The 15,101-nt window shown below is 39.7% G+C and overlaps 1 protein-coding gene across 2 annotated transcripts in view; it reads right to left on the reverse strand.

The window, feature by feature from the left end:
- Nucleotides 1-15,101, reverse strand: part of HECW2 (HECT, C2 and WW domain containing E3 ubiquitin protein ligase 2) — a 99,583-nt gene that overhangs the window by 71,849 nt on the left and 12,633 nt on the right. The window contains exons 1-2 of one of the 2 annotated variants that reach the window (XM_058809116.1): nt 6,584-6,929; nt 763-870 (exon numbers count right to left, since the gene is read on the reverse strand). In XM_058809116.1, the coding sequence (XP_058665099.1) occupies nt 763-870; nt 6,584-6,623 (148 nt within the window). In that variant the 5' untranslated portion in view covers nt 6,624-6,929. Of the gene's footprint in view, nt 1-762; nt 871-6,583; nt 6,930-15,101 lie in introns of those variants that run through there. The other variant, XM_058809115.1, reaches the window with a different exon arrangement.

Consider the following 15,101-nt stretch of genomic DNA (forward strand, 5'->3'; position numbering starts at 1 on the left):
CATCAGAGTTTCCAGCAAGCTCTGATACAACATCCTACGATTAGAACCTCGGTTTCTTTAGGATCATATGCTTTATATGGTAGGATAGCACAGCTTCATCAAAAAGCCATAAAAAACCAACAAAGAAAAAAACCCAGCCCACAGCAGAGTAGTTCAGCTTCCTATAAACCCTGCTTATCTGAGGGAGTGGTGTAGCTCTTCAATTCGAAGCTTGACTACCACACAGTTCAACTGAAGGCTTTTTATTTCACTCACAAAAAGACTCTCAGTATTTCCAAACTGCCCAGTGGATTTTCCAGCTCAACAAATCTTCAGCTGAGAAATTCTGATGCAACAGAACAGGACACTGGCACTTCCTAGAGTCAAATCCAACCTTCCCACTAACAAACACATCAGCAAGCACTATTAGCTTACTACCTTTTCCTTCACACACACTTACCATTAATATTTGGCCAGCTGAAATTTGGAACTTCTGTGGGAAGGGACTTCATCTTTCCATGTGTATATACTACATCACACCACACAAGGCAACTCTTTCCTCGCTTAAAGTGAAATGTGCTGTCTAAGAACATCACTAGAACACAAATGTACCTCTAAGCTCAACTCTGTTTTTATGGTGCCCAGAACAACGCGCTGGAAAATGCTCCCCCCGAGAGCAATACAATCAATTCCCCTGTTTCATCAGAGGGACTTATGAAATGGGTATCAAATGCCACCCTGCTGACCTGCCTTGGAATATGCACTGCATAAATAGGTACTCACATTCCATAAAGTAGGGGCCAGGTTCAATGCGCCACACAATTTGTCCTTTTTGCGTGCCAGTCACTCCTCGATTCTTGGAATCCCAGAAATTGGCTGGAGAGTTCTCATCTGAAGGAGGGAAGACAAAAAATAATTTCAGCAAGCAGTATTTAAAATAGAAGTTTTCTTGGCTTTCTGTTCCAAGAGGCCCAAATACAAAAAATTACTGTATTAAATTTAAAAAATAAAGAAATCAAATTAACTGGCAAAAGATAAATAGCTTCTCTTGTACACTTGATAGATCAATTTATGCAGAGTGAGCAGACAGACACACAGCCAAGGTAAATATATGGCTTCCTGTAAAAGGTAACCTGCCAAGGTACAGTATTAAATTCCAAAACTTCCCTATTCCAACAGAGAGGCTATTGGAAGTGTATAGCTGATGGAAACTGCATCCCAGAGTTACCACACCATGTTATACACCAGTCCCGCTCTGTGAAAATCTAGCATTCATTTCCTAGCTGGGAAATGCAGAATTGTAAATAGGGGTATCCAGTTAGAGGCCCAAAGTGCAGAATTGTCAGTAAGCCAGAGCTAGAAAGGAGAGACTCAGCAACATACATTCAGAGAAAACATTCAAAGCAAACTGTATCTGCAGAGCAGCTTAGCAATATCAGTTTTACCCCTTCTCAAATTAGATTTTGTCCTAACAAACACAACTCTTAGGGCCGTTTCATCTTTCCAGCCTGTATTCAGACACCCAGAACACCAAATGAATGAAAAAAAACAGGGGAAAAAGCTGTTTTAAAGGGCAAAAAGGTTAGTTCTGATGACATGGACAAAGCTGGCATAAATCCAACTTAACTCTTTTGTACAGGAAGTTCTTTGGAAGTATGTATTATGACATTTTTACCAGTGCATTTCAGCAGCTGTTTGTTAACTAGACTAGACAAGAACTAGACCTATGATGTCAAATATAACATCCTAATTCTTTCCAGTGGTACTGCACATTCTTTAATCTTACTTTTTTTAAAAAAATCCTTTTATTATATACATTTGAATGCATTCTACAAATTTAAAAATACTTCACTAACAACCTAGTCTACTGTGGCTTTATTCATGAAGTTCATATCCATTCAAGCAGTTTCCTTTGTCCTTTGGTAGGAACTCTCACATAAGATTACAGAACTGTCGCCTACATTTTAGATATCCATTTATGAAACACTAAAAAACAATGCAGCTTTCTTACATTTCTCTTAAAAATATGAGCTCACACTGAAGCTTCTCTTCCTCCCTTTCACTCTGATGGCTCATCTCAGTGTACATGAATTATGATGAGTGCAGTCTGTACATCTCATCCCACCAAACCAACATACAGAACACGACCACACACTGGATTTCGGCAGCTGCTCAAGAGAACTTACACACTGCCCAAAACCTAGAGGAGCTCTGGAGAATCAAGAAGGGGTCATGGCAAGCTACTGACATTTTAAAGCCTCCAGCCGTGGATAACTTTGAGAATTTTTAGAAAGCTGATGTCTCAACACCTCATAATCATGACACGTCCAGGAGAATTTCACAATTATCTCAATGACAAGAAGGGACAGGAGGGTTCTCCTAACACTTGTGATCCTCAAGCTTGTAATGCCCTCAGGCTTAACTTCTCGTGCAGAATCAACATGATAGGACACAAACTGAATGCATCAGAAAGTCAGGCACACAGGCAGTAAAATCCTAAACTGCATGTATTTATTCTTCATTACAGTAAAAAACTTTCAGAGTGAACAAAGCTGCATCTCACCCATGTTTTTGCTGGGGTTTTTTTCCAAAGCTGTATAAAGTAGAGCATTGAATGTACAGCCTGTAAATAACCCCACAGGCCTTATAAAAAAATCTCTATGTGGTTTGCAATGACACTCTAACCAAAAGAATAGACTGTTGATGAATTTGTTTACTTTTTAATGTAAAAAGGGCCTTCCTATCCCAAGGCTCCCTATTTTTTTCCAGACAGAACACTGGAAAGCCATGAGATACAGCTTAACTTCCAGCAACACTACATTAGTGACTGCTCTGGTCCACCATATAAACCTGGTTATCCAAAATATCACCCAAGTGAGCAGATTCTTTTAAAATTCCAGTTAGCTGAAACACAGAGTTTTAAGCTATTCAGCATTCTCACTTCATCTAGGTAAATGAAGACACATTCCTGACAGTAAACATCTCATGTAACATGCTCTAGTTCTGAATTTGCTGTATTCTGAATTTGCTCTAGTTCTGAATCTGGTCTGTATTTAATCAACTGTAGAAGAGTCTGTTCATGATTCCAGGAAGAAGGAAAGATATTTGGTATATTATAACCATAAGCTTTTTTATTCTTATCTTGTTCAACAAGTGAACAAAGCCTGAAGCAATGAAATACACCTTTATTGGTGAGATTTCCAACAACAAGGCACAAGCAACTGGTTTGGTTTTTTTTAAACCAGTCACAAAGCAAAGTCAATGGCAATTTTTACAGGGATATTAGTAAGCTTCAGAAAAGGTCCTCCATGAACTGAGTCTCAAATTCCCAGCTGGTAGTTACAAGAAGGCAGAATGCTTTCTTTCACTTTATTTAATAAAATCTCACATTTACAGAAGTGCCTGGATATTCAGCCCTTTCATGAAGGAACGGACTCCTTTGCAGCAATGAAGACTAAATCATTGATACTCTGCCCACAGGCATGCTGCCACTGCAACAGAAGGTGGTGGAGACAGAGGGATGGAAAATGCTAACAGACCATTGCCTGTCAGCAATCGACTCAAGTTACAGAATTTATTTTGGTCAGATTTTACTTTCTTCTGAAACAGATGGGTCTTTTCTACTTTTATGATGCTATTCACATAGGGGAAAAATAACATTACTAATGCATATGGAAAAATAACTTCAAACATCAGTTCATGGATTTTAAAAAGAAAAACTGAAGGAAAAAAGTGCATGGCATGAAAACACTGAAGTACACAATAATCATGAAAATATTGACCAAAAAAGAGGAAGCATTTAAGAGCACAAAGAGTAACATCAGAATTATCACTCCCTCATTTTCTCTCTTCTCCCAAACATACATGTGTACATAGTCTCTCTCTCTCCATATACATATATATATATATATATATATATTTATATATATATTCCATAGGGAACTTCAATTCTAAGCAGTTCTATTCTCCTTTTAGCACATAATTGTGGCTGTTTGTGAAACTGGCGGCTGTTCCAGAATCTGGGCCAAAGAGTAGATATAAATATCCCTTCCCAGAACATAAAATATGCAACAAAATACTGTCTTACTGCATCAGTATCTTGTCCAGTGAGGCTACACTTCTGAAAGAAATCAAACAATGCAAGATGCACACTTTCTCTCTATATTCAGTAATTCTTAGACAAAAAATACTACAGAACAGAAATTCTCAGAGCTGCAACCCCTGTACAAATCAGAGTATTTGAGATAATGTTTTACAACAAAAAGTGGGTAACAATAAATGTATCACTGTGTGTAATTTCACTCTGAGTAATGCTCCTTGAAATCTCTGTAAAGCAAAAACATTCTGAGTAACAGTGTTTTCTTTATTTAACTACTAAACAATCAGCCAAACCAGGCATTGAGAAAAGCTGCACTGGCACACTGCTGGCTCTCCCTCAACTTGTCCTCCAGGACCTCCAGGTCTTCTTCTGCAAAACTGATTTGCAGACAGTCAGCCCCCAGCCCATCCCAATGTCAGGGGTGACTCCTGTTTGCCCATTTCTGCAGCCTATCTGGCTGCACAATCATGTTTTATCTTCTGCTGCTCTCAGTTTTGCACAAGGATGTTACAGAGTGTTGGAAGCCGTGCTAAGCCACTGGCTGACATCAGGGGTCAGGAGGCTTCTGAGGAGTTCACATTTTGTTCTTTGTGTCTAAGATCTTTCATTATTTCTGTCTTAGGAAAAAAGGATAAACTACCTGAAACAAATCAGCTCACAGAGTCATCTTGCATAGATTAAAACAACAAACAGATAAACAATCTATCTTTCATAGGACAGATGAAGAGGAACTGCTAGTGATAAATTATCTGAAACATGCCTTACAGTCCTAGTGCACAGTGCAGGCAAACCAGCACTCATCTTCTGGTCCCAGTTTCTGTCAACAGTAGCGTTAGGTTTTGTGATTAAAGGGTTGCTTCCATCAACATAAATTATTTTTATTCTTCAATATGCCAAAACACTATAGAAGTCACAAATTCCTGGTGTGGAAACATCATTGATTTAAATTTTTTCCTGTGCAATAAGCAAAGGTCGCTATAGCAATCCAAGAGGTTCAAACTTCTGCATTCTGATCTCTTTACTCTAACACATTTATAAAGATGCTCATAGCAGAGCAAAGGTGATGTTAATAGATTCTGGTTGTCAACTTTAATTATATACAACTTAACAATTTTCATCTTTCACTGCCATATATGGCTAACTCACAGCTCTTGAAAAATCCATGCAGCTTAGCTCAGAAAAGATCCATCACGTTGGTAACACCATTGTATCCCTGTATAATTCTCTTATCCTCCTTTGGGATTTACATCCCAGTCTCTGATTTTTCATCCTTTTCTGGAAGATGCTTTACACAAAATCTTTTGAAGTGTTTGTATTGTTCAATTGCAACTCAAAATTTTAAATTAAGTTCATATTGTCAGAATGCTGACTTCTTTCACATTTTAGGCTGATGTCAATAAATTTTTGGCACTGAAGATGGTGTATGCAATGCATTCAGTTATTAAGAGGAGTATTGGTACCAAGCTTTTAAAGCATCACTCTCATTTATTTCTCTAGGCAGGTCTTTTCTTACAGTGAGGATCAGCAGTGCTGGAAGGGTGGAGAATAGGAAGGCTACATCTAGTTTGGTCCAAGGCTGAGATCTGTGGATCTGCCATCAGCTTCCCTCATAAACACCCTACCAAGAAGGGTCTCCTACCTATTTTACTCCATCATTTCACTTAGTCTTTAAAAGTAACAGGTTTGTGGTTAATTTGCATTGGATAATATTTCTGAACTTGATTTTAAGCCAACCTCAGGAGATCTCTAGGATGGCATTTCCAATGTAAAACAAAAACCTAACTGACGTGCACTTTACAGCATTGCTTCCAAATACCTCAATCTCAATGCCAGCAATTGCACTCTGCTCTTCAGTGTGAGCACACTTCCAAACAGTAAAACAGACTGTCACCAAAATGTAAGACTAACAAGAACATTCCAAAGAATACATACAGTGGATTTGGGGCAAATGACTAGGAAAGTCTGCAATGCTAACTTTGGTGCAATATTTTCACTTTGGTAACCTCTAATAATTTCAATTCTAGAAATACTAGAAATAAAAATCCATGGGTGATCAATAAAGAAGTAGTGTTTACATAAAGAAGTAAACTGTGTTTACTGATATAATGAACTAAATATATATTTCTTCCTTATACCCAAAATATGCTTAAAAGCACTTGGAAACTATATCAGGACACATCAAAAGGAGAAGATAAATTTTATCACCTGAGGCCTCACTCCTTTTCTAGAAAGTCAATAAGTAAATTAACAGGTTAAAGGGTTTCTACTGCAAGCGATCACTATAATAAATCACATTATGTCAATCAATTTAAAATACACTAGGTATCAGTTAGTACTATATAAACAAATATTAACCACTAAACCAGAGCTTGTTTCTCTGATTTTCACAATTTGCCATCTCAGCCTGTGAACACAGGTTACCTGGTAGAACCAAATATTTCTCATGAAAGACAGCACCATTGCTGAAATTAAAGATGAACACTTAGTTGTACCTTCTAGCCTTACCTGGCCGTTCCAAAGGATGCCTGTGGATCCTAAACTGCATTCCTCCATCAGAGCCCAATTAACAAAGTGAAGAATAAAAACAGTAATGTTTTAGAGGACGGATATAGAAAACAGCATCCTTGTTCCCAATCACAACCAGTGCTTTCTACAGAAGTTGCCTTCTGGACCCAGCTCGTGCAGCTCAAGTTTGGAGGCTTTAGCTGTGTGTTAGCACTGCTGCATAATCTCAGCTCCACGAGGCATGTCTGTCCTCTCCCTTCCTCCTGTCACTTGAAGGAAAGGCTTTTAGAAGGATGTTCTCCAGCTCCGTGGCAGTTCCGAGCAGTTCCACGCCATCATCTGCCTTTCCTCCTTTATCCCAGGTTCCTCTGGGTTCAAGCAGCGCGTGCTAAGGCACAGAAGGTATCACGTCCTTCAGGCTCCGCTATTTGCAGCCACTCCCCTCCCAAGGGTACAGGATGCCGAAGCCCCATCCTCCCTCCACTTCCTTCCTTGCCTTGGCCATGGGAGGGTTCCTCAGCATGGCCACGGCCCCGCAGCACGGGCGGGCTGATGTAAACAGGAGGATCCTGAAATCCTAGAAATGACGGCAAGGCAGCCACAGCAACGAGCACAGCAGGAGCTCGCTGGGAGTGCTGGCTTTTGTTTACACAGTATTTTGCTCTCCCGCATGACTTCCCCACAAATCCAGTTATTTCAGGGAAGAGGGGACTGCTCCATGACATCTGGCTGGCATGGAGCTGCCTTAATCCCAGGATAACTCTGCACAGGGCACTCCTGGGAGTGCAGGAGGACAAGCAGTGGCAGAGAGCTTCCATTACTACCTCTCCTCTTTCAGTGTGGTAAATGCCACCTCAGGAGCTTGGACTAGCCTCTACTCCTCCAGATGCTCCGACTCCTCAATGGCCTCCTGGTGGAACAACTGCAGCTGACCTAAAACTCATTCAGCCAGTGGCAAGGACCCAAACCATGCCAAAGCAGTCCCAGCACCTCAAGAACCAAAAAGGTTCCTAAAGGAATCTGCAATCTGGTCTGTAGCCTGAGATCAAATTTTTCACAGCACACATTTCAAGAAATTGCACACTTGTGGAGCTGTAGGTCCAGGCTCTCAAAACAAATCTTGATTTTGCTAGTAATGCCCAGATTTAAAAAACACACACAAAAAAACCCCCAAAAACAGTAAAAACTCCTTCTGCCTCTTACAGGAGTATCTGTTCTTACTCAACTTGAAGATTTTTCAAAAACACTTCCAGTCAAAGAAATTAGGATGGATTCTTTGCTAACAAAGAGATGAAAGCTAATGTATTGCTTTGTGCTTGCATGAGCACCTCTAGGAATTGTATCTTCAAAGGACAGAAGGTAAAAGAACACCAGAACTGGAAAACTATAAGAGAAATCTTAACACCCAGCTGCGTACTAAATGGCTGGAAACATTTCTCCCTCTCTCCTCTCTCCCAACAGAGCAACCCCAAAAAAAGCTGAGAACAAAATTCTTGGACAGTCTTTAAAGTTCCCTAAGCAGCTGCAAGATCCTACTAGCACAGCTCTCTTTACTCTTCAGGACACTTTGGATAAAACTTGGAAAGGAACAGAAATACAAGACACAAGCGTTCAACTGAGAAAAGCAAGAGCAGAAAAGAGGCAGAGAAAGGTACAAGAGATGCTCTTACAGCCTCACACAAAAGAGAAGCTGCTGCTGTAGCTCTTCCTGAAGGTATTCATGCACTGCCAGAGGGTGCTGGGCAACACTCTGAATTCCACCCTGGACACAGCTTTTGGTCTTTTGGTGCCACAGTCCTGCTATAGTAGCAGTGAAGAATCATCATCATCCATAATCATGACCCATGGTCAGAAAACAAAGAGGTGTTTGCTCCTCACAGCACAGCAGCAGTTTTTCCTATTCCACAACCAAATTTAAGGGTCATTTACCTCCACTGATTGCCCCTGAGCTGTGGGCAAAAAGCAGAACGACTCCACTTGCATTCCCTCGTATGCCTCTCATGACTCACTACATACATTAATATGCTGCTGACTTTTATTGCACTCTATTGCTTTATGCAGCAAGAGCCATTATTAATTTTTCTAGTTGTGACTGACAGGATGGCCAAGAATAATATCAACTTCTCTAACACTTCACTCCTACTTCAGCTGCAGAAGCAGAGCACAGACACCATACCATACACCCAATCCAAACACTGAACTATGAAACCTTTTTGCTATTGAAACATAATAGAGTGGGAAAATCCTTGCTCTCATTTTCATACACAGCCTATATTCTGACACGGGTCATTTCATCTTTTCCAAGAATTATACCCCTACATTTTGATTCCTTCTTTATGTACACTAGCACTTCAGCATGGGGATCAGAGCATCTCCATGTGCCCTCACACAATGTGGTATTTCAGGGCACAGCAGCAGCTCAAAGGATTAGTTAACTAGAATGCAAGACACAAAGATACTGAAAAAAAATAGAAGTCATTTCTTCAGACATATGACAGTAGAATGGCAGGAATAAAGTGGAATTCCACTTCTCTGTATTCAAAGTAAAGGCATCATTGAAATTCAAAGCATTCAAAGATAAAAATAAGCCCTTTCACCCATCTTACTGGCAGAAATTCAAAAGCGTAACAGGAGGAAGGAAATGACCTCAAGCTTAACATCTTTCCTGAAAATCTTACTAATCCTCCTTCATAAACGACGTGCACTTCATTCCCACCTACAGTTCAGGTTTCAAACATGTGCCAGACCCACAGCACAAGTGCCCTGTGCATCATGAGCCACCTGCCAGCTGACCTGGCCCCCCTGGAATCCACATCCTGCACAGCACAGGGACACAATGCTTGGCTGTTCCTGCACTGCACTACTAAAGACTGGCTACAACAAGAAGGGCATGAATGTTAGAGCAAAAATTAAGCTAGAGAATGACACTGAATAAAACCCTGACAGATGGTACTGCATACCCTTAGACACAAAGACTATTAGAGGCTGAATGATATTGCATAAGACTCCCAACATCTTTGCAAAATGCTAATAAATCACCTGCCATTTAATTCTTGAGGTCCAGCTAGCTGTATGTGGGGGGACATATGGCACGGGGGTGTTTCAACCTCTTCCTGAAAGAAGCAGCACACAGCTGAGGCAAAAGCTGCACCACCTCTCCTGTCAACGCACAATCATCTCAGCTGCTGATGGGTCAGGGAAAGTGATGTCTGCAGAAGATGGAGACTGCCAAAAACAGTGGCCACCAGACAGGGAACAGTTTGGAAATTAAGATTTAGGCCACCAGTGGCTACCAAAGTTGGACTAGGTCAATATTCAATCTACAATCACTTAGCAGGCTATTGCATTATAAAGATGAGAGCACATGAGGACAGCAAGATGCAAGCAATACACTAAGGAAAAGAGAAGCCTGTCTCTCTCCAGTAGCATCTTTTTTTTTTTAAGCACTTCACTGCATCTCACATCTTGTTAAAAGTCAGATAAACTCATCTTCACAACCATAATTCTTTCTCAATATGCTCCTTACTGTTATAGCCTGTCTCATTCTGACACTCCCACAATCCTGTATTCTACAGGAGTTTTTCTTGCTTTTAACAGTAGCAAGTCCAAGGGCAAAAAACCCAAAACCGAACTCCACAACAACAACAAACCCTGCATGCACCAATATCCTAAAATCCTGTTATTCTGGGACAGGAGTGTTTAGAATATCTAGAAACACATGCCATTTTTTCCTAATTAACATTTAAAGGTTATTGTGGGGTTAAATGCTGTCAGAGCTAAACTAAAAAAGAAAAAAAATAAGAAAAACAAAACCTGTATCTAACCTTTTCTGTGCCATATTAAATCTGCCAGTCTAAGTTTATTGTGGAATGTTTTTCATCATTTTCCTCCTCAGCCACAGACTTATATGGTGTCAGATAAGCACTTGTTTGCTGGCAGCACACGAGCTGCTGAGCTTGCTTAGCTGCACGCAGAAGAGGATTGCAGCTTCCAAGGATAAAGGACACGCACTTTTATCTGTGACCACATTCCCATCACAAATCTTTGCCAGAAAAAACTCAAAAATATAACAAAGTATTCCTGCTGTGGAAGATGTGATACCAGCAAAGCCATGCTCTTGTCTACATAGCCTATCGTGCCCCCGGGAAATTCTGTTGGTAAATAAACATTACCAACAAAAGCACAATTTTGCTACTAGCACAGCTGCACTTACAGAGAGGCTTTCTGTGCTGTGGCTGTCTTCAGACACAGCACATGTAATCCTACAGGCAGCAGAAAAAGTAAGGGGTCATTTATTCTATGGCCTGCATGCTGGTTTATTTATTAACCAGCACACATCTGGTCCTGTATGCAGACACGAAGTGGAGAAAGGTCCCAGAGAAACCTGCAGTTTTGCTTGATGTTCATTTTTAGCTGGTCAAACATTCTCAAGTGGAAACAGTGGAAACCACTTCAGGAAAGGCCACATGGTTATGGCCATCCCCCTTCCCTCCTTCTCAGCCTCAAAACATTCTTGGAGCCATTCCCACTCTGCAATCAGAACATTATTCCCATTCAGTCTGCTGCTGCTCTCTGGCAATAGTCACATTTTCATCTTCTGAGAGTGGGAATATTCAGGAGAGGAGAAATTTGGACAACACTGAATGGCCTTAATACACAGTAGATTGTACTGAATGATGTAATGATCTCTTCTGGGTTTAATTTCAGTAAAATATGGGCTCATTTGACAGCCATTACTAGCTCATAAACTAACCTTAGGTGCACTTCATTCCACATGTAGATCTTCTGTAAATTACTTACACCTCCAAAAGAGGCTTTTCTTGTGGAACTGTCAGCAAACACAATTGCCATAACTGAGAGGACTTCAAATAGAGTTGATGACTGTGTTCTATTTTTACTTTTTTGTTGTTTGCAAATCTAAAAACTAAAGACCATTTTGAATTATTATGAAATGTACATCTGCCCTTTAAACACTATACATATCACTGCAATGCACAGGAAAAGCACAACAGGCTAGAAGAGATTTCAAAACCATATGCATGTTATTTTAAATCTGTATTTTCAAACTGTTGCCAAGTGTCATTTGTTCTGTTTATATTAATGAAATTTTAAAATCAGATAGGAAACAAGTACTTGGCAACTGTCTATCACTGAAACATTCAGCTTGAGTACTCACCTTCATTTCCAGGCAGCATTTTGCAATATGCCTCATGTTGGCCACCCATGAAACAGAGTAAAATTCATTACAAGCATATTTGCTGTTATTGATCTGTAGGTTTGCACAGAACATCATCTAGTTTTCTGCTTTCCTTTTTTGCTCATCCTTCTGCTTCCTTTTCCTTTTTTTCCTCCAGCTTTTCATACAGCAGAAGAAAGTACCCTGTTTTATACAGAGTTTACAGTAGCAATGGTAAATTATTATTTGAAACCCAGCCAGTGTTAAGACAGGTTCCCTACCAAGTAGCTAAGAGAAGTATCAAGCCTGTTACTATTTATCTAATAACCTACAAAACTTTTTGTCCTAATTAACAGGAGCCATTCCATGTCTAATTATTAGCAGCCATCCAGTTTCCCCTGCCCTACAACTTAATAACGACATGCGAATACTTCATAAATTCACATAAATTTTGCAACCACTTTTTGACAAGTATCATGCTTATTTACCCTTTTCATCCTCTGGTCCTAAAAAGTGAGGTGATGATAAATTGTAGGCATCTATAATTTAGGTTACATGGCCTTTAGGTTAATAAATTTATCAATTCAAAAAACTCACCTGACAGATGATCCTCAAAATTGGTGAAAAGCCAGAACTAGTTACTCATCACATCAATAATTTGAAAACCTCATTCTAGCTTACTCAAGTGACACAAATCCCTCAATTTCTGCAATTATCTTCTACAAAAACTGACCTGAATTCACTGGTGCATTATCCACCTGACATGCTCTTTTCCCATTCATATTCTAACAGACCCATTACTGGCAGAAATATTTACACTTTACAAATGCTAGAAAATATTGGTACAGCTCAAAGGATGTCTCTACATGCTCAGTCATGTCTCTACATCTAACATCTTGATCATTAAGACCTTTCAGGTACTTCAGAGATACAGACAAACACCAACCAGCCATAAGCAGCTATACCCAGAAACTAACTTCATCATCTTTACTTATCAAAATAAAGCAAGCCATCAGCTCAAGAGCAGTGTCACTCAGCAAGGGCTCACACTTCTAACCCTCTAATCATATCACAACTGTCAATGAAAGAGCTGCAGGCCCAAATAATTCATTAGGTATTTATAATACTTCTGAATAAACTGCACAAAAAAAAAATCTTTAATGTATATATGCAATCAAAAGGCTAAGTTCGGTAAACACATTTCTTTTCTTGAACAGAACATAAACATGCAACTCAGATGAAAGTACAAGAGATTAAAGGTTTGTATTTCTTCTCAAATCCCCACAAGGTCATAAAGTATCCTAATGAGCTGAAATCTCACTTGTGGGAAGCTCTCAGATGTGTGATGAGAAGGAGGCACTCCCGTGCCAGATGGCTGGCTCTGCTCACAACCATGAAGGAGAATGACTGTAACCACAAATCCGAATTAAGTGTTTTAACTGCCCACATATGTACACCCTCCAGCAGTTCTAACAAGTACCTTTTTGCCAGTGAAAGTTTCTACCAGAATTACTGAAAGTTTTCTGTAAGACATATTAAAAAAAAAAATTAATTGATCATTAGCAAGGGTGCTAAACTCAGAGCACAAACCCTTTTGAATTACAGAGCCAGCATCACCAAAAAGCTGACCCAGCCTTTGCACACAGGGATCCACCAGCTGCTTTATGGCCAGCTAGTTGGATATTCTCATTTTGCTTTTGATACCAAGTCCCCCCTTCAGCTTTCCCCACAGTTCTCTTTCCTTTCCTGGAATGAACCAGGAAGAGCAAAGTATGTGCCAAACACACTCCCCAAGAGCCCTGTGGAGCTCATTTAACCCTCAATCACTTTTGCATTTTCAGCCCTTGTTTTACTTGGTGTTTACTTAGACATTTCTTTTTTTGGCGTGTGATTGTGTGAAAGTGCTATTTATTGCTTGGAATGAGGGCTAAAACAAGAAGCAGTACACCCACAGAACAGATCAGATACAAAAAGTGTTTTCCTACACACAACAGCTGACATCTAGGAATCCAGGAGGTTAGTTTCAGTTTTGCATTCTCAAATGGTTGATGGTTTGAACCCTGAACCTATTATGATGGTATAGATATCTCTGAATTTTCAGCAATGTGGCATCCTTCAACACTGGGTGGAGAGAACTGACTCATCACTGAAAGGAGAGAAAGGACAGTCTTTTGATTCCTCAGCTTCACTTTCAATTGCACTTGATTATTGCTTACAGTTTCTGACATTGATCAAAATTCTTCTTAGCCTGTTCCAACCTTCTGACAGTAACAATATCAGCCAGCATTTCACTTTCAGTGCTCAAGTCCATTCCTTAAAATGCTTTATTTTTTTTTAGAGAAAAAAAAAAATCCTTTGCCAGTTTCAAGCGAGTACTCACTGCCTTTTAGAAATTCTTCTGGTTTCTGAAACTTGTCAAAAAACATTCTATTCTGTGTCTCTGCAGCACACATCTCTTAAGGATCTTGTGGGATTTTATATTCCCTTAGCAGCTGTTGTTTTTAAGTTTATCCTCAATATTATGAGTTGTTTAAGCAGGAATGCAAACTAGTCTATTGTCATTTGGCAGTAATAGGTTTCTTAGGGAATTTATTAGAAAGTCAGGGACCTTCCTGGTTTGGAATACAGAAAAATGTTTATATTCTGACAATATCCTTTTGTCATGCTTCAATGTCTCAGTAATTTAACCCAAATGTAGAAGCAACCAACAAAAAGAATAAATGGTCCAAGAATCTGAGCTCATTATGAAGCCCAAAAAACCTATACAAAGACAACATCTTTTCTAAGCATTTCGTACTAATGCTGCACCTGAAGTAAAATCCTACAAGTGTTTCCAAACACATATTTTGATCCAATGAGCACGGCCAGAACTACTCAGTGTGGTAGTATAAATCCAAGAAGTGGGCAAGCAATACACAAAAATAACAAAAAAGGTATCTATGGGATTAAAAGTATATAAGAACTGCAAATAAAAAAATCCATTCAGGTTGGTTATATCTCATCTAACTAGCCACAAGTTTGTACAGTGAGCTGCAAACCTTGCTAATATTTGTGAACCAAGTCCCTGGGGCATAATTTTCAGCCAAGCTGTTGTTTCTACAGTTTACAGTTTCTTACATTTTTGCCTAATTTTATATTGTGTGTCACTGATTACTTGCAAACACAGACTGTCCCATTTGGGGATCTGGCACTAGCATGCTGACATTGCAGAATTTAACAGCACAATTAGGGAAGCACTGTAGTCACCAGGAGATCAGGTTCTTTGGATGAGCATATGACTGAAGTCTGACCCAGTTCACTTTACAGAAGCACATCATGTTTTTCTCAGTCCTGTCCACCAAA

Source organism: Ammospiza caudacuta, chromosome 8 (assembly GCF_027887145.1).
Source record: "Ammospiza caudacuta isolate bAmmCau1 chromosome 8, bAmmCau1.pri, whole genome shotgun sequence".
Taxonomy (NCBI): domain Eukaryota; kingdom Metazoa; phylum Chordata; class Aves; order Passeriformes; family Passerellidae; genus Ammospiza; species Ammospiza caudacuta.